The 25,878-nt window shown below is 43.4% G+C and overlaps 1 protein-coding gene across 5 annotated transcripts; it reads right to left on the bottom strand.

Moving 5' to 3' along the window:
* Positions 1 to 2,033: 2,033 nt before the first annotated feature.
* Positions 2,034 to 24,817, bottom strand: asph (aspartate beta-hydroxylase). 5 transcript variants are annotated; one of them, XR_003749553.1, is made up of 10 exons: positions 21,706 to 21,886; positions 20,472 to 20,627; positions 20,027 to 20,071; positions 19,562 to 19,630; positions 15,323 to 15,394; positions 12,660 to 12,740; positions 11,066 to 12,151; positions 10,689 to 10,739; positions 9,569 to 10,568; positions 2,034 to 2,052 (listed from the first exon to the last, which is right to left on the bottom strand). XR_003749553.1 is itself a non-coding variant. In XM_028977261.1 (9 exons), the coding sequence occupies exons 1-9, from the start codon at positions 24,669 to 24,671 to the stop codon at positions 10,561 to 10,563; spliced, it is 1,602 nt and encodes a 533-aa protein (XP_028833094.1). In that variant the 5' UTR covers positions 24,672 to 24,817; the 3' UTR covers positions 8,590 to 10,560. The 5 variants fall into 5 exon arrangements, 4 of the variants coding, with proteins under 4 accessions (XP_028833094.1, XP_028833093.1, XP_028833096.1 ...); XM_028977261.1 differs by lacking the exons at positions 2,034 to 2,052; positions 21,706 to 21,886 and adding an exon at positions 24,638 to 24,817 and having other exon boundaries at positions 8,590 to 10,568; XM_028977260.1 differs by lacking the exon at positions 2,034 to 2,052 and having other exon boundaries at positions 8,590 to 10,568.
* Between the last annotated feature and the right edge of the window lie 1,061 nt (positions 24,818 to 25,878).

The following is a 25,878-nucleotide window of genomic DNA, read 5'->3' as shown; positions in this document are numbered from 1 at the left end:
GTCCGCCCCCCAGCCGCCCCGTTTCTCCACCGCCAGCACTGGGCCAGTCGGTCCTTCTTAGCCCGAAGGAAATCAGGCAGGAAAATGATGCTTCTGCTCATTACTGCTTTTTGGAAGTTTATTCCTCAAAAATTTATCTAATTTTACATTGTTTTCGACTAAGGTGAAATGTATACAGCAGCGTGCAAAGGTTTTAGGCAGTAGCAAATCTAAATTAAAGTCTTTTCATCTTCACAATCACACAGAAAGCATGAATAATAATGATGAAGTGAAGCAAATGTCTACAAATGAAGAACAATAGGATAACAGTCTCTACACACATAGTACGATTGTCTTGTTTAATTTAAATTTAAAAGGTTCATCAATGAATAGGCATGACTGTCCACTTAGAGGACATTCAATCAGGACAAACAGTAGACACCTATCTGTCTAATTTAAAATTTTCCACTCATGGGGCTAATAAAGGATCATCTTGGTCACCACAAATCCAAATTCTCCTTCAACACTGCCCCTCATAGGCTATGAAGAACCACATGAGGATACAATAAAATAAATAGGAGACATTTTCCCGATGCTCTATAAGACAAACACTATCTGTCTGCATCTTGGAGAGGAATAACTAACTACCACCAACAACAACATTTACTTCTTATTTAGCCCCAAATCACAAGAGGTTTGTCTCAATGGGCTTTGACAGGCCCTGCAGTTGACCCCATCCACACTTTGACCCTTTCTACACACGATGAAAAAGTTCTGGAGAAGCCTTGACCCCCTTCCAGGGTAGAGTGAGTGTGCAGTAGGTGTATGAGGGGGTTGGTGTCGGTTTGGAGGAGTGCAACCAACATGTGTAAGAGCAAGCTTGGTATTAAAATATTCCAACATGGTGCATCAGAGAAAGGATCTGTCTGGACAGTGCCGACTGGGTTTCAAATAGTCCAGTGCCATGGACACACGCCACATGTTTTGGCAGTTGTGGCCTAGCAGGTTAGGAAGAGAATGGGTTGCAGGTTCCAATCATGTCCTCTTAAGAGGGCCAGTGGTGGCCTAGAGGTTAAGGTGCCACTGAGGTGCCACTGAACAAAGCACCGTCCCCACACACTGCTCGCCGGGCGCCTGTCATGGCTGCCCACTGCTCACCAAGGGTGATGGTTAGATGTGCTGTGCTTGCTGTGTATCATGACCAAAACAATGAGAAAACAATCACTTTCAGTACATGTCCATTATGATGGACATACAATGGTGCGTAATTATTTCTGCCAGCCAAAATATGAACTTTTAATGAAGTTTTTATCAAATAAAATAATCGCATCTGGGAATGACTGAGCCAGATGACATGGAGTGTCAGCAAGGAAAAACGCCCGCAAACACTGATCCTGAACAGTAGCAACAGACCACACACAACATCAAGTGTTTCTTTCTTTTACACACGTATTGAAATGCATGAAGCTGAGGCGAGAAGATTGTTCATTTACTGTTCCAGGACTTCCCTGTCTTGCATTTACATTTACAGCATTTATCAGACGCCCTTAACCAGAGCGACTTACAATTTACAGGGACAGTCCCCCCCTGGAGACACTCAGGGTTAAGTGTCTTGCTCAGGGACACAATGGTAGTAAGTGGGGTTTGAACCCGGGTCTTCTGGTTCACAGGCGAGTGTGTTACCCGCTAGGCTACTGCCACCCCTTATCTTGCATAGCACTGGGAAACTATAGATGTAGAAATCAGAGTTATTGACTGTGCATAAAATATCTCTTCTATTTTGGTGCTTCACAAACCTTAATACCTGATAAGATCCGAATCCTGAAATTGATCTGGAAACTGTACTTCGGTCAGATGCTGAACGTGATACGTTAATGGCAGCAATCGTTAGAGCCGCTCACAGCCAAGTGCGACGCGCGGCCGTCCGAGATCTGAGCTGGCCTGTAAATACGGCCCTACGGGGCCGTGCCTCATCCCGCTGTCAGCCGCGCTGATGAAGAAAGAGATATTTCATCGCCAGAGGTGACTCATTCGCCACGTGGCCCGAAGGTGCGCACACACACACACACACACCTACCTGCTGAGAAGATGGGGGAGGGAGGAGGCCATATTTCAGAGTGAAACGTCCTGGTGCTGCACAAGCACTCCTATTTTTGGCCAGATTACCCGGGGAGATTTGTTGTCATGAACGATGGATTTAAAGATCCTCTGCCTGCCTTGGCTTTCGTCAGAAATGGCCAGTAATGCCCTCTTGCCGTTTCTTTTGGTAACACTTCACACCAAGAATACCTGGTCATTTTTACGCAAAAAAAAACAGAATAAACCAGAACCGGTTTTAGTGAAGAAGAAGTGAGGATGACTCTTTACTGGGCGCAGTCCTGTCGGTCGCCGCCTGGCGCCTCCATGTGTTTGGCCAGGAAGCCACCAGCGCTGGTCCGGCTCCAGGACGGCCTTCTTATCAGTGACGCACAAACCCGGCGGCCTGCGACTGGAGGCCGGATTAGTCTCCCGTGCCCACAGCGCTCCCTCGCCCGACTCCGCCCGAGTGTGTGTGGTGGTGGTGGCGGTGCGGCCGTTTAGCGGGGAGGGCGCTGTGAAGGGGTTAAGCGGCCCTGAACAGCAGGTGTCTGTTGCTGAGGTCTCACGCGGTGAATTAAAGGTCAGCGCTTGATGGGGCGGGGCGCAGAAATAAAGCAGCACCCAGGCGCCCACACACACTCGCCGAGGTGATGCGCTCGTCTCAGGACATCACACAGGAAACGGTCCCTGAATGTCGGATTCTTCCCCCTTTTTTTTCCTTCACCTGCCCAACACCCGTAATTAGCATTTGCAGCCGCATCACAAAAGGCCGAAGCCCCTAAAAGAGATTTAAAGTTAAAAACGAACCCCGGGCCAGTCACTGCGGCCAGGAGAGGACAATGAAGGCGCCCGAGGGGCCGTAAAGTGTGGCAGTGCATCCTGCTGCTCCCTTTATCTTCCCTCACCGCTGACTAATGACCTTACCGCCCCCCCTCCCCCCCAGCCACCCTCTCTCACGCCATCCCTCGTCCCATCCCCCACGCTTCCAGCCTGGCCCACGCACTGACGAGGAGACATCGATCACAGGTCTTCAGATTAGCCGCATCGCCACCCAGGACAAAAGACCCCCCCCAATACACACACACACACACAGACATCAGCCACCACCCTGCCCCCCGCCCTCTCGGCCTCGCCACCCCCTCCCCTCCATTCTCTCGTAGCGAGTGAGTAATGCTGGTTGGGGGTTGTTGCATGGCGTCATGGAAAAGGAGAAGATGTGCCGGGGAGAGGCCAGAGCGGAGCTGCGTTCTACATCAGGAGGAGCAGGCCAGACTCTTCCCACTGCCCTCTCCGTCATGGTGGAGACCAGAAAAGACCTCACGTTGCGGTGTTCATACGTTATATTCTCATACGTTCCTTTTTTACCGTGCACCAAACTCGGTCTTACTGCACGCGCACAGCGGAAGAAAAGATTTCTTTTTTCTCCTGTTTCTTCAAAATGAGAGTAAGAGCTTTGGTCACCGTGCACCGGTCGTGTTTACAGGTCCGTTTCATTTACACAAGCCCGCAAGAGGCCATCTAGACAAACATCCAACCCGTCTTATCTGTATAAAATAAAAAATCCTAATCTTCTAAACTCCGGCCTTTAACCAATAAAACTTGCCATCCACGCCCTCGAATGTCAGGATGGCGCCGCGGATCCGCCAACTGTGCGACGTGGGCGACCTCTGCTGGTCAGATGCGGAAGTGAAACGTCCATTTTCATCGTGACATTTCCACGACAAGACCCACTGCATGACAGAAACAATAATGATAAACATAGCACTTAGGCCAATTAATCTGCAGAATAAATTTAATCCCGTTTTTGAGTTGACTCAGTTATGGACCTGCTGACCACTTCTTGGCTGAATGAAAATTCAAGCCTGGATTGGTAACCTCATCACTGCAGATCGTTTTTTAGAATATGTTTTTTCATTGGCTATGAAGAACCACATGAGAATATAATAAAATATATATGAGCCACATATGATGCCACCATCAAACTTTTAACACCAATATCCAAACTGCTAGTATGTCTCTGAAAACTAAGTAATTGATTGATAGTTTGCCGGGTCACGGCAGTCTTTTATGGGGCAGTGGTGGCCTAGTGGTTAAGGAAGCGGCCCCGTAATTGGAAGGTTGCCGGTTTGAATCCCAATCCACCAAGGTGCCAATGAGCAAAGCACCGTCCCCACACACTGCTCCCCGGCTGCCTGTCATGGTGATGGTTAAAATGCAGAGGACACATTTCGTTGTATCACAATGATAATTGCTTCACTTTAAGATCTCTGTCATTGTAAAGACACTGCTTATAAAGTACATATGTAAATGCAGCAAATTTTGAGTGCTGTGTACAAATATTGACTTTCACTTTCATTCTCCCTCTCTCAGCCATGTGATCTATCAGGAGGAGCTGATGGAAACTGGCACGACTGGCTGAGATTGTTGAGGAGGAGCTGCAGAGAGCAGCCCGGTGATTCTATTACACACCAATGCACATGCGGAACAGGCCAGGCAACATTCGCGTTTGACGTTAGCTCATGACATTTTTAATCTCCCTTTGTTCTCTATACTTCACACACCATGTCCACCTTTTCATACCTGGCATTTTCATAAGATCGTTCATTTAGAGATTTGCTTGGACAGTTGGCCAGTTTCCCTAGTAGACATTGTCATCTGTCCATCACCCTAAACCAGTTCTCTGTTTCGTTCTTCCCAACCAAGCAAGAGTTTTGTTTGTGGCAAATAGAAAAGAGCAGCAATGCAGGGATTTGCAAGGACTAAAATCAGAATTAGTTTTGGACAGGAAAATTACCCGACACTGAAATGGGACCATCTAACTGAGCAGATAATGCACCAGGAGACCAAAGGGGACACCACAACATCACTGAATACTCGGGTATATCAGCAAGGGCATGGTGGTTAGCCTGCTCTCCCCATGTTGGTGAGGGTTTCCTCAGGGTTCTCCAGGTTTCTTATCTCTCTCAAGGTACATTGCTGACTCTGATCTGTCAGTCGGAATGATTTGTAGGGATCTCGGAGCATGTGGGAAAAGTGCTGTTGCAAGTAATGCATTTTAATAATGTCTGTGCTGTGGTTCTTGTCCTTCAGGAACACATGGCTACTGAATGTTCAGAATGTACATGTAGATAGAATAAGGTTCGAATCAATCATAAAACAGCCATGGAAACAAAAACAAGAACAACAAAAATGGGAGGAGGAGAAAAGGTTTGGAAAAAAAGGAGTGGCAAGACATTTACATTACATTTACATTATATTTACATTTACATTATATTTACATTTACATTACAAGACGTACATGGGCACAAGGGACACACTGGACAAAGCACAAAAACATCAGCCTTGCAGGTAAGGAAGGCATTATGACCGCAGATTTCATATAAACAAAATGGGAAAAAAATCATAGAAATAAGAAGATAATGTTTCTGTTTATGTATATGTGTGTATGTATTTACACAATTACTTGTCATATAGTCAATTTACTGAATAAGTTTGGATTGATTTAAATTTTTACTCATTTACACTTACTTACTGAGAGTAGAAGGGATGAGATGGAAATGACAGACTTCATCGACCTGCTGAGTTTACTAAAGATCAAACTTCCCGACGGAGTGCTCAGTGATGAAGTTGTTGGACTCTCTGACAACTATGTTGAAGATGCCAGGAAAATAGTAAGTGATCTAGAAACATTGAAGTTGCAGTTCATTCCACATCCTCGTCTGGGCTGCCGGGAGGTGAAGCGGGCAATCGCCCTACAGGAGCAAGGAAATGTCAGAGAGGTGACAAAGATGATCTTCTTCAAGAAAAACAGATGCCCAGTCAAACAAACACAGAGAGAGTGGGAACAGAAAACTAGATTTAGACTGAGACAACCGTACAGGCAAATCTACATCCCTGTCCCCGACATCAACAGACGAGTGCAATATAAACACCAGAGCCCAGAAAGGATATTGACAAATGGTAAAGGTGTGGGACTTAAGGAGGAACTACAGAGAGCATATGTGAACGAGAAAACCTTCAATATTAGGAATCCTAGAGAAGAACCTGAATGTCTCAAGTATTTTCTTGAATCCGCAATGGCCAATGTGAACAACATCACCAAGGTGACCAAAGGCAACAAGGTGGAATTTGGCTTCATCACAGGAAATGTGGACTTCTTAATCGAAAGAACAGAAGGAAGACAAGTGATTGAATGTAAATTCACCAGCAAGAACAGGGAGGCCTACATGATAAAACAAAGGGTCAACTTTCAGTTCCAAGTGAAGTCCTACATGTACCTCGTGGGTTCGCAGAACCAGGCTGTTCTGGTGATCAGACAGTATCACAAGGACAGAAATAACCAGCAAGATATCATGTTGGAAATGATCGAAATGGATGCTGAAGACATGAACAACATGGATCAGCTGAGGTTGTGGTGCCAGAGGGAAGTGCTGGCCTGTTTCCTGGCAGTGCTGAAACTGGTTTTTCAAAAACAGCCAAACAGTAGATGCCCTCCAAAAAAAAAGGTGTACTTAAAGTTTTAAAATATTTAAACATAATTATATTTATCTTGAACAATAAAGTTAATCGTTAGTTGAGGAGTTTTAATGGATCCAACTATTTTTACCTGAACATTATGAATTAAGCACAAATTGTTGAATTCTGATGCAGAAATAATGCTTGTATTAACCATTTGAGAGTCAGTCTGTTCTGAAAGTGATATGCATTGTAATATACTTTAATTAATTATATGCACTGTAATGAATGTATTTAGACTTGTTGGCAATCAAATCATGTGAAGAAGACAACTAGTTCAGCCAGTTCTCAATGCAGCTAAATGCACTTTTGTTAATGCTGATTTTATTCTAATACAAGTGTATTTTTATTCTGATTCTGGGGTTTTGGAAATGTTATTATTTATTTTTTAAACACACTGTTTAGCACCCCTAAACAGTGAGGATAAGTGTCTATGGATCATGGGTTTACATTAACTACTACATATCTGGTATTTTTACTCTTAATACCTTATTGTCCGGTACATTATGGGAAGGGGGAGCTGGTTGTGTAAAAGTCCTGTTCAAATGTGAACAATAAAAAGATTATTTGAAGGTGTGCAATGTATTTCCCTTAAAAATGTGCATCTTACCTATGGCTTAAGAATGTAATACCATTGTAAATGTAATACCATGTTACCTCATTGATTTCATGGATAAAAGCAGACAGATATTAGAGAGGAGTATTGGTGACAAGACTTCCAGATATTAACTGTGGAAAAAATGGTAATACATGATCAATGATACAATAATACGATAAATAGTAAAGGTAGTCATTTTTATAGAAGAGAAAATAAGATTGTTTTTTAATTCTGCATATCAATTTCTGTATATTTTCAGAATACATACAATTATAAACAAATTATTGTTTATTTACATTTTACCCAATTTACATTTAAACTCAGCAACACTCTTTCTACAGAGTAGAAACATTGTGAATGAAATGGAAGACTTGGTAAATCTGCTGACCTCACAGAAGATCATAGTGCCCAATGTTGTTGAACTGTGTGACAGTGGTGGCCTCAGGGGCAGTGGTGGCCTAGTGGTTAAGGAAGCGGCCCCGTAATCAGAAGGTTCCCGACCCGCCAAGGTGCCACTGAGCAAAGCACCGTCCCCACCTACTGCTCCTCGGGCGCCTTCATGGCTGCCCACTGCTCACTCAGGGTGATGGTTAAAAGCAGAGGACACATTTCACCAGTACAAAACCTTCATTCAGTTGTTTATTTAGCTGCAGGGAAGTAAAGTGAGCAAATCACCTTAATGGAAAAAGAAAATATCACAGAGGCAATAAATGATCATCTTTAAGAAAAAGAACCACCACCAGAGGCATGGCGCTGTTAATGAACAAACATATGGAAATTTTTTCTCTCCAGGCAAAGGCCTACATGCACATTCTGACGTCTGCTGAGGTTCAGAATGAGGCTGTTCTGGTGGTCAGATAGCATCACAAGGACTGTAATACCAAAAAAAGGACTAATTACATTGAATGATAAAGACTGAAGAAAAGACCTGAGGTTATGGTGCTGAACGAATGAATGCATGAATAAATAAATAATTGGCCACCGTTACACAATGAACCCAATGTCCACCCCCAAAAAGTTGTTAGTGCAGAAGTTACTTTTATGTATACGCATATTTGAAAATAAACATGAGACGTAAATTACAACATTATGGACTTAAGTACCAAGTATAATAAAGAATTTTCATTTCGGATTTTCCTTGTTTAAATCATATGGGGGCACACTGATATACTGCCTGCTGAACATCCTTTTTAGATGTTATATGTTTGCAATCTTGTTTATTAAATTTCATGCTTAGTCTACTGACCGTATTTAGTCTTCTCTTCAATAAAATAAACAGCATAAATAGCAAGTGAATTATTAAAACACAAACCTAGCTACCAACAGTTTAGCGCAACTAAACTGAGTATGTATAGACCATAGGTTTACATTAACAACTAAAAATATGAAATATTCACCAAAAATAATGAGACAAAACATTATATTCCCAAACCTTTATTACAGCACTTCAGCAGAACATTTACAATAGTGTTGTTGATGTTATTTCATAATAACTTATTGTCCGGTACAATGTAGAGTCTGTAAACCTCTTGTAAGGCGGGAGCTAATGGTGTAAAAATCCTGTTCAAATGTGAACTGCAATGAAAAGTCTATTTTCAGGTGTGCAATGTCTCTCTCTTGAAATATGGTGCACCGTAAACACTCACGTCTTACCTATGGCTTAAGAAAATGGAAACCACTTTCTAAAAAAGGTCTAAAAAAAGTTAAACCTCTTAAAGTTAGAATTTTGTAAATGTAATACCATGTTAAAAATTCACATTGACTTCAAAAAATTTAAGCAGAAAAAAAATCTAAGTGTTATAGAAAGAAAGAAAGAAAGAAAGAAAGAAAGAAAGGGAAAAAAATTCATAAAAATGAAACAGCTTGCTGAACACCACAGACCTCTGAAAGAATTACAGCATTTCCTAAAATTGATCACAATGGCATTATTTTAGTAGGCTTCTGCACAACACTATGGGAAAAAGGGGTAGGTAAATGAACACATGCATTTGAATGCTATAAAGTAGTGGATAAGGGTGTTCAAACAGTCAGAACTAATAAAAAAAGGCAGGCCCACAGCCCACATTTGCTTTACACAGACAAGGGTACAAATAAAAGCAAATTTGACCAATAGAACAGCAAATGTCCTTTAAGATGTAACTGTGGTAAAATAAATTCACACTTTAGTTCTAGGGGTGCACATGTACCACGCACATAAGAGTAAATGTGACATGCTTCACGTTAAGAAGCAAATTTTTATATATATATATAAAAAAAAAAAAAAAAAAAATGTTCACACATTTTTTTCCATCTAGTTGTATGAACTTCAAGGGACAACCAAAATTTAGACCCCTCCCCTTCACTGATGCGGGCACATAAAATTTCCCTTTGGAAAAAGAAAAGTACTGGTCATCTCACACTCACACACACACACACACAGACTTTTGAGCCTCATGATCTATGAGGTACAGGAGGAAGAGGCTCAACCATCATTTATCAGAATAGTGGCATAATAAAGAATTTAACAAAGAAAAAAAAATTACTGAGAAGCAAAACCCAACAATGACGCACACAAAGCATGGGTTTGGATAACCCTGAGACGAAGCAACATATCCCTTTCAACAATAAGACATTACAACTGAATTCCTTACTCTTGCTGATCTACTGTAATACAAACCCTACAGTACTGAAGATGCTTGAAGGAGAAACTAGCAGGCAGCAATCAGAATAAAATTAAATTGCGGCTGGAAAGGAATATTCGGTTGTTCCATGATGACACTCTTGTATGTAAAATGTACACAGGCTGGAAATAAAATGTAATGAAACCTGCCTGCCTGCATGAACGTGATACGCTGTACAGCACCTCAGGTCACTGCTGAAGATCAGTGCAGCTTTGCATAGTACCATCATGTACATACTAACAAGCAAAATTCGTTCCCCACCACAGATCAACATTGATACTTCACATGTTCTAAAGAGTTGAAAATTGTGAGCCTTTCCAGCACAGAAATGTCTGAGAACAGAAACGGAACACAGGAAATAAAAACCAAAAGGAACCACGTTACTACATAAAAAACCAAGACCAACCCCCCATCTCCCACCCACAAGTATCTGTACAAGTGGTCCAGAACCCAGCCCTGAGGAACCCAAACCAGTCCATGTGCTCGTTCCGCTCTAGCTCTTAACATTCGGGGCCGCATGATGAACATCTGTGGAGCAGCGATCTGCTGGGAACCAGTTTAAGGACTGACAGAACAGAGTTGTGAGCCACTCATTTAGATAACATGACACACACACAAAAGAAAAGACAGAACAACAGTTTCTTCCTCCTCTGTACACTCCTGGGTGGGAAATGCAGTCGCTCAGAGGAAATCATTCTAGCCTCGTGGCTTCTGAACGGACATCAAATTTTACGTTTCTGGAAAAAACAAAATGTTACATCCCATGTTAAAATATGGAAAATTACATTGTCAAATTTTCACAGTTTATTTACAGCTCAAAAACAAAAACATCATATTTGCACACATTAAATTTCTACCTGTAGGCTCATCTTGGAAATGTTCCTCAGGCTCAATCTCTTCTGTTAAGACTGAATTGAATCGAAACACACCAAATTCAGTAAATTTACATTAAAATCCAAATTAAAACCAAAAGACCAGCAGGGATCATGTTACGAAGAAATGATCCTGATTATGACCAGCAGAACTCATAAGTTTGCTTCAGATGTAATTAAAGCTGCGATGAACCGATTTAGCATTCTAAAAGTAAACTGGTGTAGCAGAACTTTAATAAATGCCTGATATTTACTGGAACGATGACTACAATTTGGTTTAATACTGCAGGCCTGTGACAATTCTGCGTGACATGCATGTAATACCAGGAGATATGGAAATACTCGCTTGTAACCATGCTCACCTGCTGCTTCTTGCTCATCTTCTTCTGCATCCTCTACTAATGGCTCTTCACTTTCAGCATAGTCAGTGTGCACAGACTCCACCTCAGATGGTTCCTCAAGAGCCTCTTTAACTGCTGTTTGCTCCTCATCTGCTGCTTCACCTCTCTCAAGTGGGGGAGTGTCATTTGTGAACAGGTCTTCTTCAGTGGCTTCCTCCACAGGAGCAGCCTCCTCTTCCTCCTCCTCCTCAACGGCCTCTTCAACAGGAGCAGCCTCCTCTTCCTCCTCAATGGCTTCTTCAACAGGAGCAGCCTCCTCTTCCTCCTCCTCCTCAATGGCTTCTTCAACAGGAGCAGCCTCCTCTTCCTCCTCCTCCTCAATGGCTTCTTCAACAGGAGCAGCCTCCTCTTCCTCCTCCTCAACGGCCTCTTCCACAGGAGCAGCCTCCTCTTCCTCCTCCTCAGCGGCCTCTTCCACAGGAGCAGCCTCCTCATCAACGGCCTCTTCTACAGGAGCAGCCTCCTCTTCCTCCTCATCAACGGCCTCTTCTACAGGAGCAGCCTCCTCTTCCTCCTCATCAACGGCCTCTTCTACAGGAGCAGCCTCCTCTTCCTCCTCCTCAACGGCCTCTTCCATAGGAGCAGCCGCCTCTTCCTCCTCCTCAACGGCCTCTTCCACAGGAGCAGCCGCCTCTTCCTCCTCCTCAACGGCCTCTTCTACAGGAGCAGCCGCCTCTTCCTCAACGGCCTCCTCCACAGGAGCAGCATCCTCAACGACCTCCTCAACAGCCTCTTCTACAGGAGCAGCCTCCTCCTCCGCAGGCTCAGCTTCCTCCTCAAAAGCCTCTAAAACTGCTGGGTCCTCTTTATTAAGTTCCTCATGTGTTTCTTCCACAGCATCATTAACAGACTCATTTTCTGATTGAGTTTCATGTTCCTCCTCAAACGCTGGTTCAATAATTTCAGGCTCAGGCTCCTCCTCAACTTCTTCATCTTCAGGTTCAATGGCTTCAACATCTTCTACATCAGGGTCAGACTCTTCAACCTCCTTGGGTTCAGCCTCTTCATCAACAGCTTCAGGCTCAGATTCCTCCTCAACATCAGGCTCTATTGAAGCCAAAAAGAGAATATAATCTGAGGGTGAACAACTGAAAACATGAACAGTTCTTCAAAAAACCCTTTCAAAGATTTATTAATAAAACAAACCAGTACTTACATAAAGTAAATTGAATATAATTATACCCTTAATGTAATTTCAAATCTGAATGACAAACAGTTGACACTGACCGGGCTGCAGACCTGGGTAACATCTTAAACTGTGGTTGGTTCATCTTATAAACACTTAATAAATGAAATGCTTTAAGAAAGTGAAAGTGAAGTGATTGTGAAACACTGCAGCACAGCACACAGTGACACAATGAAATGTGTCCTCTGCTTTTAACTCAGGGTGGTGGTGAGCAGTGGGCAGCCATGACAGGCGCCCGGGGAGCAGTGTGTGGGGACGGTGCTTTGCTCAGTGGCACCTTGGTGGATCGGGATTCGAACCGGCAACCTTCTTATTATGGGAAACCACTGCCACCACCGCCCTTTAAAATGACAATCTACAAAAACCCACCAGATTGAGGAGCAGCAGCATCCTGCTCTGCTTTTGTTGCTTGAATCACTTCTTCCACAGGTTCAGGTTCAACCACTGGTGCTGATGGAGGAAAGTACCACAATTACTGTTATTAGTACTCATCTGACATTATATTAAATTGAAAATATATTAAATTATGCTAACTGAAATTACTTATTTCTGTTCATTTAAATGCTGAGGGCATAAAATGTTGAAAGGAATCCCTACGATTGGAAAATGTACGATTCTGAGTTAAAATAGACCTGTCGCAATAAACAATAAATCAATTAATTGAACGATCATTTAAAATAAGTAAATTTTTCCAGCCGCCATCATTTTAATTTGCATGCTTGCTTGCTTGATTTCCTCATGTCTAACATATGGGAATATGGATCTTCTTCACAAAACCACTCACCAAGAAGAGCCAAACCTTTGGGGTCCTAAACCGATCTTTCTAGCAATAAATAAATAATAATTTTTAAAAAACGTTTCCCATGTAATCTAGCGCATCAAATAGTGGAGCTGCTGAGCGATACCAGGTGGGGCGCGTGTGACCCTCGGGAACATTTTTTGGCTGCAGGGAGTAGTGAATTTTCTGCACATTAAAAGACGACTCAGGATATATAATGTGCACCGAACAAACCACATGTCTTAATATGAAAAGAACAAGCCCACATTCATTTAACTGTGTAGCAAAGCCTATTAAGTAGTAGTAGTAGTAATTATTATTATTATTATTGTTATAATAGTATGGAAATTTCCTATGAGGTCACCACGTTCTGAATTGTGTTTGGGTTTTTATTGAAGTGCATTTTTGTTAAGAGGCTTGAGTCCATTTTATTTATTGATTTTGGTTGTTTTGTTTATTTTGGACATTAAAAATATCAAGCCGATCCTGGACTGGGCTGACCAGCCATCTCCAGATGATCTGGCCATCACCATGGGTGACCGTTCACTCGACATGGACAGAATGGTGGACAGCAGATGGGCCCACATGCCCCCTGTGGAGGCCTCCCTGGCAAAACACCTGGAACCAAAGAGTGATGTGGCCAGAGTGGTAGTAGCCTAGTGGGTAAGACACTCGCCTATGGACAAGAAGACCCAGGTTCAAACCCCACTTACTACCATTGTGTCCCCAAGCAAGACACTTAACCCACCATGCAGAGTTGGAGGACGACGACATGTCTGCAGCCCTGCATAATGGCAGCGCAGTGTACGCAATCTGGACAGAGAGCCACACGTCCACCAAATTCCTGAGACTTTAATTTCAAGCTAGCTCATAAAATGTGTGGAAACAGCGTCATCTCCACTGAGGGACAGGGGAATACGTGTGATGGCGTACAAAGACTATCAGCTGATCTGTGCCAACTCACGATTGCAAGCCGCGGCTCACACAGCGCTGCTTATATCCCACCTTCACAGTCTGGGTTTCTGCCTTTAACCATCACCCTTGGTGAGCAGGCGCCCGGGGAGCAGTGTGTGGGGACGGTGCTTTGCTCAGTGGCACATCGGGATTCGAACCCGATTACGGGGCTGCTTCCTTAACCGCTAGGCCACCACTTAATGCAATGCAGTAACAACTCATGTGACACTGTAGTCACCGCAGAGCAGTCAGCAGCCATTTTTCCTTGCACCTCCAAGGAAATCACGCTCTGATCAGGACCGACAACCCCACAGTGAATGTGAATAGTCAGGGTGGGTTGCGGTCACTCAGGCTGCACCTGCTTTCATTACGTGCTTCTCACATACCGGGCCTGCTGAACTCTGGTGCCGAGGTCCAGAGGTCACCCACATTCCGACACTTCTTAAAATGTAACCAGATCTTTACACCGCATCTGATCTAATGAACTTAATGATCTCATGTAGTGGTTCTCAAGCTCAGAAAATCCTTTTAGCTCATCAGCATACCTATGAGAACAGCATACTTTTGGCTAATGAGCATGCGTCGCGTGATCAGCCGTATTTCGGTCATGTCCATCATACCACCAAATAAAGTAAATAAATAAAGTAAAATAAATATGATACCACAGGTCTATTATCTATATGCATATTTAGCAGGAGATAATTTTATTCCTAATATTATTTATTATTAAGCCTCACCTGCTGTAAATTCTGCAGATGGAACAAACATCAAAAGGGGATGTCAACTATACTACCCAATAACTTCACATTAACACAAAGCCAATACAAAAGTAATAATAACTCAAAAAAAACTCAATAGAAAGAAGTCAAAAAATGTCAAAACCATAGCTTTGCAGTATTTTATAAACTTAAATTACATAAAAGATTAAGGTTTAAAATCAACACTTCTTTTAAATTTAGAGGGTCAGTTCATAAATTATCTATTCCAAATCAAAAAGCCTTTTTTTTTTTTTTTTTTTTAAGTTCTCATTCATATCAGACTAGTCTTAGTTTAAACATTAAAGGACACAGATTACACTTGGTATTTTTCATCTAGGAATATATGAAGCTAGGCATTTGTTTTTAAGGGGTTTTTGGCTATAATTTAAGTTTGTCAATGTACTATATCAGAGTATATGCCATTATCAGGATGAAAGTATCTTAACCAAAATTTGGTATGTAAACACATACCAACACATGATAAAAAATTCCACACAAAACCACCACAAATGAAACCTATAAGAGATATAAGAAACCTTTACCTTCATGCGCAGCGACTGGTGGGGGAGTCTCCTGTGCTGGTTCCACCACGGCCGTGAGTTTATCTTTGAGTCCTAGGTGTTTTACAGGTGACTGTGAGCTTATAAATCAGGCAGAACACATTGGGAACACAGATCTGCTTCAAGATGCTAGAAAGTTCTAAAGGAGGCACAGAGGGTCTCTTACATATGACTGGAATACAGACTTGGTTTACTTTTGCTCGTGTTTGAAGCTTTTTAACCGCTGTGAGTAAGTGATGTGGATTCACAAAGACAAAGATAGTGAAAAAGAAGGGAAAGCAAAGAGGAGGAGAGACATTCATTAGCTGAGATATTTAAAAAAAAAAAAAAAAAAACGGCCTAAAATTGCACGATACAAAAATTTCCACTGAAAGGCAACAGCAGAATACTGAGCAAGTTTATTGACATGTTACATCTTTTAGGTACACCCATCACATTTCTTGAACCAAACCAACATGGGTACCATCTCAGTCTTCCCCTAAATAACTGCATGCGGTGTGACAAAAGGCTCAGAAACCTATGAGATTTCAGCCCAAAGTGCACTTTTTTTGATCGAGTACAGCAGCCAACACACTCCTGCCAGGTATTCTGTCCTGTGGTCCTTGATTATCTGACTTGCTGCGTTGGAAGCTGGGCCAGAACAAACAAAAGGGCAGACGATGTGGCCCCAAGCAGCGTGTTGACATGAGCAAATGAATCACCTTTACGGGCTGAATACTTAACCGTTGCAGAGTATGCTGGACTCTTCTAACAGAGGCATATAGTGACCATTGGTGCATATGGTATGCAAGCATGGGGCTTGCCTCTTGGTCTAAGGCCACAGGGGTCCTCAGTAGATAAAACAAGACAGAAGCAGAAACTTTAACGGAAGTTGCATGTCTGGTGTATTGACATGCATGGGTTTAAAATAATCCAGAATGAGGAAGTAGTGTGCATTTGTATTCTGGGTGACAAACATTTACACGCCCTACAAAAACGGTATCTTAGTTCCTTTCTTCGACATACAGAAAACTACAGAGTGGTGAGGACGCCTTCGGCCCTGCAGTAGAGAACCACCAGGCAGCACCGTGTGCCACGGTGAAAACCGTGCCCACTTCTCTTATAGGCTCCTATTACTTCTAATTTTTCAATTTTCTTTTAAATCTACATCGATACATTTAGAGTATTTTACAGTCTTACTGTAACGCACATTCATATCAGGGTACAGTTTGTAATGCACAATTTAGATTGTGATTTAGATTTAGTCAGATTGTGGGAGATCCAAAAAGTGTGTTTATCTGCTGATCAAATCACTGCTCATTGGCCTTACTCAGCTTCTTGCTGGACTTCGTTTGCTCTTTGTTCGCCGGATCTTTGGAGCTTTTCGCCTCTTTCTTGACGTTCTTCGCTTCTGGATCCACGCTTTTGCCAGGTTTATTTTCTCGCTCAAACTTTTCCTTCGCTTCACTTTTCCCTTCTCCCTTTGCGTTCCTCTCTTCTTCCTTCTCCACCCTCTTCACATCCTCCTGCTTGGCCTTGATCAATTTGTCCATGGCTTTCTCCACTTCCTCCCTCTCGATCTTCTCTTCCTCTTCTTTTAGCCGCGCTGATGCTATAGCCCAGGCCTTCACCTGCACCTCTTCCCTCTTCTGATCCAGAAACTTCTCTTCCTCTTCTTTGGCCAGGATGTTCCTCACCTCTGCCAGCGCCATCTTGGCTATTTTTCTGGCCTCCACTCGCTCATGAATAAGGGTCAGCTGCATTTTCAGCGCCTCCCTCAATGTTGCGCCCACATCTTTAGCCAGAGGCTTTTCTACGGGGTGTAAGAACTAGGATTGGAATTTATCTGGCAAATTTTAAGACTCAAGACAGTGAGTTAACAAACCAAATGCCCCATTAGAATGTGTCAGGTATGCCAAAGCATGGCTGGAAGCAAACTTGTTTAGATCCTTTTAGGTTTTATTCAAACTTGATAAAGGACCAGGCCTCATGGTTACAAGATGCTGTAGTTTTGCAGGGCAGCACTACGGACTATGACGAGTGCAGCAGCACCACCACGTGCTTCATTAGTCATTATTACATAACCAAATCCCGATAAATCACCTCATCATTGCAGAAGGGCTTAAATGTAACATGGTCCATGCCCATTGCAAAGACACAGCCGATCAGAATGATAATATTGCATTAGTCTGTAGTATCACACAATGACCATGTTAATAAGGAGTAGTAGTACAATAAGCATGTTCCAAAAAAAAAAAAAAAAAAAAGAAAACTGGATACCTCTTTTGCCCTGTTTCTTGCAAATATCCTTCGGCTCATCTGATGTTAAAAGAGCACAAAAATATTACCACCAAAATGGTAGCAGTCATCTACGTAACGATGGAGCTCGACAATCGGAAACATCCTGCCATATTCTCAATTCAACAGAATTGCATATCAAAATGTCTTCAACTTACCATGCTTTAACCAGGTTAAACAAGCTGTTGCAGACTAATCATACTGTCTGAGTTACATGTAATGTTATGTAGATGGCTTGTAGATGGTAATTTACTGTGGATTGCTGGCCATTATCGATTAAAATGGTGCTGAGGTGGCAACAGTGTTGGCATGCATAAAAATACTGCCACCAGCAGGTGTTGTAGAACAGTTATTTTTACCTAAAATAGAGCAAAACACAACTACAGGTGTTCTGCCACAAACCTTTGCTTTAAGGAACAATATAATACAATTGTATAAATAAATGTTAAATATATAAATTACAAGTTGTACATATGCACACCCCCCCATCTCATCCGATTGAGAAGCATTTCCTAACGCTCATCTATCAAGTGTTCCATCTGAATCCAGTAAAATCACAACTTTTACAACTTTCAACAAGCCAGGAGAGCCCCAATAGTTAATCTAAAAGATTACCAAATCTGAACAGGAAAGAAAAAAAAAAAAAAAAAAAAAAAAACTATGGAACATTTTTGTAGTAGAAATTAATACTGCCTATGACACTAATTCATAAATCCACAAAAAAAAGTCCTTTCAGAGAAAAGCAACAGAGCAAGTTTTATCGCTTTTTGGAAGTAAAATAAAAATATATATCCACAAAGGAATAAAGTTTTGGTTAACATTTGACAAAGAATATGTACATAAGTAAATAAGCCCGGACCACATAGTGCAACCAAACCAGTTCTGTAACAGCAACGAGTTATCTGGCCCATTTGGAGTTGAAGTGATGAACCAGCGGACTTTAAGTCCAGTCTGAACTTCTGCAGTCTTTTGTCTACAGTTTCACGAGCAGCTTAATTAAAACATATGCAGTCAGTAAAAAAAGAAGCACAGACAGACATGGTTTTTTTGGATCGGTGGATATCTAAAACTGCCTTGGTCAAGTTTCTGTCCATGCTCTCAACAAAACCAGAAGATCTACAGGGCCACCTCCCATCAGCTGTGCCATCCTGCAGGCAGGAGGGGAAACGGGAGAACGTGGCTACTGGTTTTGAAGGCCTAAAATGACGCACGTCTTTTGACCCTGAACCCCGTCAGTCTGTGACGTGCCAGCAACGTCCTCCACCGTCGCCTCAGCTTCTTCATCCTCTAGCGCCTCAAAGGGACTCATTAAGTCATAAAGAAACGTGAAGAAGCCTTGAAACCAATCAGAGCCCTCTTCCACTAAAATATCGAGGACCTCCTCAAGGGAGTCCGAGTTTTCTTTGCTGCCATCTTTGGTCAGCCCTATACACACACAAAGAGGAAAGGGGGGCGGGGGGGTGGGGGGTGGAAGAGGAACAGGGGGAGAGAGAAAAAGAGAAAAGGTGCAAAAAAAAAAAAAAAAAAAGAAAGAAACAGGAAAGAGGAAAAACGGAAAGGGAGAAGGTGGAAAGTTGTAAGCAAGGTTAGGGAGACAAGGAAACTAGTGCTTCCTAATAAGGACACATTAATCTATCACGCAGCAAATGCTGCAAAGTGGAGACGGGAGAAGCAGCATGCCAAGCTAGCGCTGTTGATGCATTCTTCTGGTAACTTAACATACCACCACACTCCACCGCCATGCAACATGTTTAATACACTGGGACACGTGGAGTCATAACTGCGCTCGCTAGTATTCCTCAGATCATGCAGAATTAACAGTTATTTCACTTAAAACGTACTCGATGGGAACAAAAAGTAAACCAAAGTCAGTCATGCAAAAACAAAACCCTGTTGTAAATTGGTCATACCAATATTAATAATAAAAATTATAATTAGACTTGCCTAACAAAACTTTCGCATCCTCCACATCGAAGTCACCATCACCGTCTGCGTCATAGGACGAAAGTTTACCTAGAAGTTCATAAAAGAAAAAAAAAAAAAAAAAAAGGAAGATTAATATCCTGAAATGAAACACATTTTCTAAATTTTGTTAAGTCATTTTATTGTTTCTCATTATGCATATAGATACAGAGTTATTTTAACATGAAAATCATTATTCAATGACTTGAAATATTTACATTCTCTCTGTACTTCTGTTTTGTTGGAGGTAGCATACAGTTTATTTTTTTCTAAAAACTTTAATACGGTTCTTGATCCATGTATTCATAGATCAAGGGTTCTCACAAACACAATAATAACAATGTCCCTGTCCACTGACATTGATGAGCTTTAAAACTACACTGTGGCTTAATCTACTAGAACAAGACAGAAAGATGGAAAATGTTGTCAACTATCGTGACATCATACCTTGCAAAACCTCGGAAAGATTAAAGCGCAAGTCCTGTGCCTTTGCTGCATGCATGATTAAGACCAGAAATACATAAAAATTACATGGTTTTAAATGCACAATTTCATGGTTGATTTGAAATTCTGGGGGAAACATGCATACATAAAACCGCCCTTTTCCACTGTGGCACAGTATGGTACAGATTAATGGGACTAGAGGACTAGGCAATTTCCAACATTTAATTTTTGCATTATAATCATTAGTGGATCCTTCTGTTTCCTGATTTATAAGCTAGAGCCACGCCAGAAGCAGGAACCAAGAAATATTCGGAGAAATAATTTGCAACCATGATGAGAGGCTTAAAAAAAAGTCCCATTCAGTACCAGGCAGTGGAGAGGGGCTGAACATATTCATTACTGATGACCTGCGTGCGAAGCAAACAGAGCAAAGGCCACGGAGACTTACCGATGACACCTTGATAGTCAACTACTTCAAAGTACACGACAGCTACTGAGGTCCAGACCCCGAGAAGGGCCAACACCATGAACCAGGTGAAGAAGGACGTGCCTCCAGCGACCTCCGGCTTCTTCCCATTCTTGTTGGCCAGCTGCTGCTTGTGATCTGCACGGTGAATTGAGAAGAGGGAGAGGTGGGTGGGACAATGTCTCTAGGACGCTACATCGCCCACGTACCAGGTACTTTGCATGCGATTATTGAAATTGCGGATCAAACAGGCGCACGCACATTTGAGAACACGTCAGACAGGTTATGACTATTCCAAAGAAAAAAAAAAAATCTAATAGGTGGAGCTAAAGAAGTGCTCACTGCTACTAGTGTCCACACTGGAGCAGCAGTGAATGTTCAAATGTTCAACTCAAAATAAAAAGCAGGTCAACGAGGTCAAGTTAACCCGCCAGGCTACATTTTAAACGATGCTTTACCAGAGTGAGAGTGAAGTGAGTGTCGTTGTGAAGCACAGCCCTCCGTGTCCTCTGCTTTTAACCATCACCCTTGGTGAGCAGTGGGCAGCCATGACAGGCGGCCGGGGAGCAGCGTGTGGGGACGGTGCTTTGCTCAGTGGCACCTTGCGGATCGGGGTTCAAACCGGCAACCTTCCGGTTACGGGTCCGCTTCCTTGACCTCTAGGCCACCACTGCTAGAGGTCAAATCTCTGATGCCACAAACGTCCCGCCACAGTCCAGCCTCGTGCTGCTGCATCCCAGCTCACTGAAAGGTGGGTGAGGCGCATTACTCTTTGCTCCCTGAACAGCAGCGCGTGAAAGTCGCATTTAAATGTCCAAATAGTGACAAAGCGAGCTCAGACGTGCAGGGACGGAGGGCTCAGGACCGCAGCTATTCCTGGTGCTCAAGCTCCATGATGGAATATTTTTACACACAGAGAGGCAGGAAGAATGAACAGGTGTAGAAGTCCATGTTTGACCAAGACAGAAAAAAAAAAAAAAAAAAAAAGATTATATGAATATTTAAATTTACTCAACTGACTCAAGCCCACCAAGGTTATTAAATCATCTCACTTTTAAACGTCTACACACGTTTTCCTCCCTCCCACTGACTAGAGGTTTTAAATCTTCAGCATGAACGTGAACGAGAGCCACGAGCAGCAGGAAAGACCACCGGGTTGGCGGACCGTCAAGGTCGACCCCTAAAAGCTCTTCCCATTGTTACCCGACTCGTCTACCTGCGTCGTCCACCAGGTCCGCGGCTTCGACCTTCGGCTCGTCCATGCTCCCATGCAGACGGCGAGCACGGGAAACAGGAAAAGCGAGTCTCTTTTGTTCCCGCACCCGGACCCCGGCACCCAAACCCCTGCACAACAGCTGCCTCCTCTTTTTTGTTCACAAAGAAGTCGAGCGGAACCCGATACGGGGATTATTTTTAGTGCCGCCTGTTCGACGGGCCAGAAAACATTCAGGCACTCATATGGAGAGGGCAGCACGCCGCACCTGATAGGATGGCAGCGGAGAGAGAGATTTACTCCCGGCCCGTCCCACCCACTTTCCGCTCCAGGAATAATAATGCGGTTAAATGAGGGGAGCACGAGCCACAGGAGGGACGAAGCGGACCAGGACGCCACACGAAACCCGGCTCATCACAAACTTTTTTTTTTTTAAAAGACGGCGCAGACGCCGGGATGCTGCAAACGGCGTCGGCCCCATTAGCAGCCGACCGCGTCACCACTGCCACATGCGCCCCCCTCGCCGCCGGGACATCCGGCTCCATACCTACAATACCGCCTCGGCCTAATCGCATGCATTCCACCCATCCACTGCCTCGGCAGGGTTGCGGCATCTCAGGACTTTGGCCGCAGGGCAGGGCCTCGCCCGGGGCGGGGCGCCAGCCCACCGCATGGCGCACACATGCACGCCCTAACTGACTTCGTGAGTATGCGTTTGGCCAACAGGAGGGAACCCAGGAAAACTCGGCACACATGAAGCTGGAGCCGGGATTTAAAAACTCACCACCTTGGTGGTGTGAGGTCAAGGCCCTACAATCCATACACTTTTTTTTTTTTGCACTTTCTCTCATGTGTCTATGAATAAGAAACTGTATATTATTTTGCATTGCATGTTCTTCCATTGTGTGTTATGAGAGACACTTACAAGAAAATTACAAGATTATGTGCATCTTGGGGATCTAACTAGCCACACAGAAGACTAACAATAATGAAGTTATAAAGAAAATGGGCGGAGCCAACGCAGATGACTGACAGGTGTCATGCCCCCTACTCCATCATCCTGCACTATACAAGGTGTAAGCTACAGTCACCATCTCCATATAATCGTTACATTACTGAAACACACAATCTCATTCAGAGCCTCAAAAAGGATCAGATTTAGTGTGAAGATCGCAGGTTTATAAGATGCCTGATGCAGAACATTGCGTTTTTAATTCATAAATTATGGAACTTCTTGATAAATATTGCCCAACTGTGATGTGACGACACAGCACCCTTCCGCTTGTCCTCATTTCGATCACACCTCCATAACAAGAACAGGCTCGTCTACTGATGTTCACCACTTGACAGGCAATGACCTGTGATCTGGATTATCACGAGGGTGAGAGCAGAGCTGTCTGAGCATCCGATAACCTCAAAACAATAACCTTCACCTGAAAAATTGGCATTTACGCAGAGGAGGCTCATAATAGAACACGCAATTAACACACACACACACACACACACACACAAAGTACAATCTTCTGACGGACTCATAGAGCAGCACTCAATAACATGCAACCCCTTACACACACACACACTCCATGCAGTTTGGGGGCAATAACTCATTTGGAGGAAAAATAATAACACACTCAAACAAGCCTTGAAAACAGCCTTGCCTTTACTGGCCCTGCGGCCTTCAGCAAGTTCACTTACGTTGATGAAATGATGTGGCCTGAAAAGAGTAATTAATTACATTTAAATTCAAAACAATCCTAGTCAACGAACAGAAACTTGATTCATAAATTGATTCAAGAAAAAGATGGATTATTCCAACAAAAACAAAGTCATTGTTCTTTTTGTCACAGTGAAACACTGCAGCACAGCACACGGTGACACAGTGAAATGTGTTCTCTGTTTTTAACCCAGTGTGTGGGGACAGTGCCTTGATTTCGGGATTTCAACCCGCAACCTTTTGGTTACGAGTCCAGTTCTTCTTTACTCGCTAGTACGCAATGCCCACACGTACACGGAGGGTCTTCCAGGCCCCTGAGCTGAAAGGGACCCACGAGATTATCTGCACAATTTTAACTGGAAAAAGGTTGGGTCAGGGGCCATCCTCAATCTACCACACGAGGTAAAAAACGAAAAAAAGCGGAAGCATCGCCTTTATCCCAAGGCAAATAATTCTAACAAACCTTTTGGAGCACGTTTTCAGGCTGTGTGCCGAACCTACAAAACAAACACGAGTGAACATCCTCCGACGGAACACGCCCTGCTGGCGGGCCTGGTTGGGTCCAATGCCAGGCCCTCCAGCCCCACCGACGCGCGGCCGTGACGCAGACCTGCTCTCGCCGGCTTATTGAACGCGCGTCGCCGGTTGGATTACGCAACGACCGCGCAGATGCTGCCGTTTTGTTGCAGCCCTGGATAAACTCTCCTCTCCGCGGACCGGAAGACGAAAAGAATAAAAAAAAATATGGGGGGGGGGGGAATCAAGAAGAAGCCACGCGCCTTTCGCCACGTATGACCCCTCCCACCTCCACTTTACTACTGACACGTGAACATGCAGGAGACGCGTACCGCGTAAAACCGCAGTTTAAACCTCACGCCCGCGGTCATCGGGATGGACGTGCCCAGCTTCCACGCACACAAACACGGGCCGTGAAAACTATAACGCTGCGGGGAAATAATCTCGCACGACGAACGCAACTACGACTAAAGCGGAGAACTCGGCTGCAGCGGAGTTCATCACGAGCCTGCGCCGTCGCGGGGAACTCTCCCACTTCGCGTCCCCTAACACGATACGTGGGGGTTTAATGTGCAGTTGTTGTTGTTGTTGTTCTAAATAAAATCAGATCTTCCAGCCATTACCGCGCGATTAACTTGGCCAGGCCTCCTGCACCACCACGGGCGTCACGATCACATCACGGCCGATGACATTTAAACGACTTACCTTTCTTGCTTTTCGCGGTTTTCTTCTGGGCCATTTCAACTCGAGTGGAATGGAAGTGTTCTGTTTAAAAGTCGGGGGGGAAAAGCTACTCGAGATCGGTTAGAATAAACCCTTATTCTAATCAAATCTCTCTCTGCCTGCACAGCCCGAAGCCCGTAGAAACGCCGTCCACTTTTGAGTGACTCGGCGCTCAGCCAATGCTGACACCCAGGTGGGCGGGACGAGCGGGTTCTGACCAATGGACGCGCAGAGGCGGTCGTCTTATTCAATCCTGTGGATGCCCGCAGGTTACTGCCGCCCGCCCCCTTTTCCTGCCAGTACTGGAACGTGGCAAGATGGAAGATATCGCGAGAGTTCCGCGTGTTTGTACACGATAATTGCCCGCCGACCGTTCAACGGCGACACTGCAAACATGTACCTTTAAACACGGACACGGTGCTTACTCTGCCGAGCTCCATGAATCTTGAGAATGTCGCTGTTTTACATCTAAACAAAGTCTGCATGGCAGCAAAGCGGGCGTCTGAGGACGATGCAAACTCTTCTCAAAGGGAAAGCAACATAATGTGCAGTTCAGAAGCATTCTTTACTATTTACATAATCTTTACATAAATCTGGGCGAGATCATGCAGTTAAAACACTACAAAAAATCTTAGATGAGCAGCAGGCCTGATTTGTCTTATTTTTTCTTATGTGCACATCTGTAATAATCCTCCTCTTTTTAAATGTACAGTCTGAAGAACTTTTTTTTCACCTTATCTACTTGTCTACATTACGTTTTTAAAACCTTTAAAAAACCAAATTGTTGTATTTTACACGATTTTGAGTCTTGCAACTTCATGCATGAAGTTCTGACAAATCCCATTTTTTGTGCCTACAAAAAGGTAACCTACACTTTTTTGCTCCTGAGACTATTTTTTCACCTGACAACTGGTATTTATTTCCAGTTGGTTTAAAAAGAAAATCTCAGAACAAAAGTACTGGGTGGTGGTGAGTTTTTTTTTTTTGTGTGTGTTTCGTTGTAATTACACTGAGGTGTTTAATGTTACCAAGGACTCAAACACACACACACACACACACACACACACACTACCACAGCAATACAAATGATTAAATCAAGTCATTTGAATAAAGAAATCCACTTTCCCTGCAAACAAAGCCACAGTCTGCAAATAATTCAATCAGTTAAGCTCTGTGGTGTATAAAAAAAATCCAGAATCTTCAGAAACGACCTGTTTTGCAAA

The sequence above is a fragment of the Denticeps clupeoides genome, chromosome 4 (genome assembly GCF_900700375.1).
Source record: "Denticeps clupeoides chromosome 4, fDenClu1.1, whole genome shotgun sequence".
Classification (NCBI taxonomy): Eukaryota; Metazoa; Chordata; class Actinopteri; order Clupeiformes; family Denticipitidae; genus Denticeps; species Denticeps clupeoides.
This window is presented reverse-complemented; position numbering and strand designations above follow the sequence as displayed.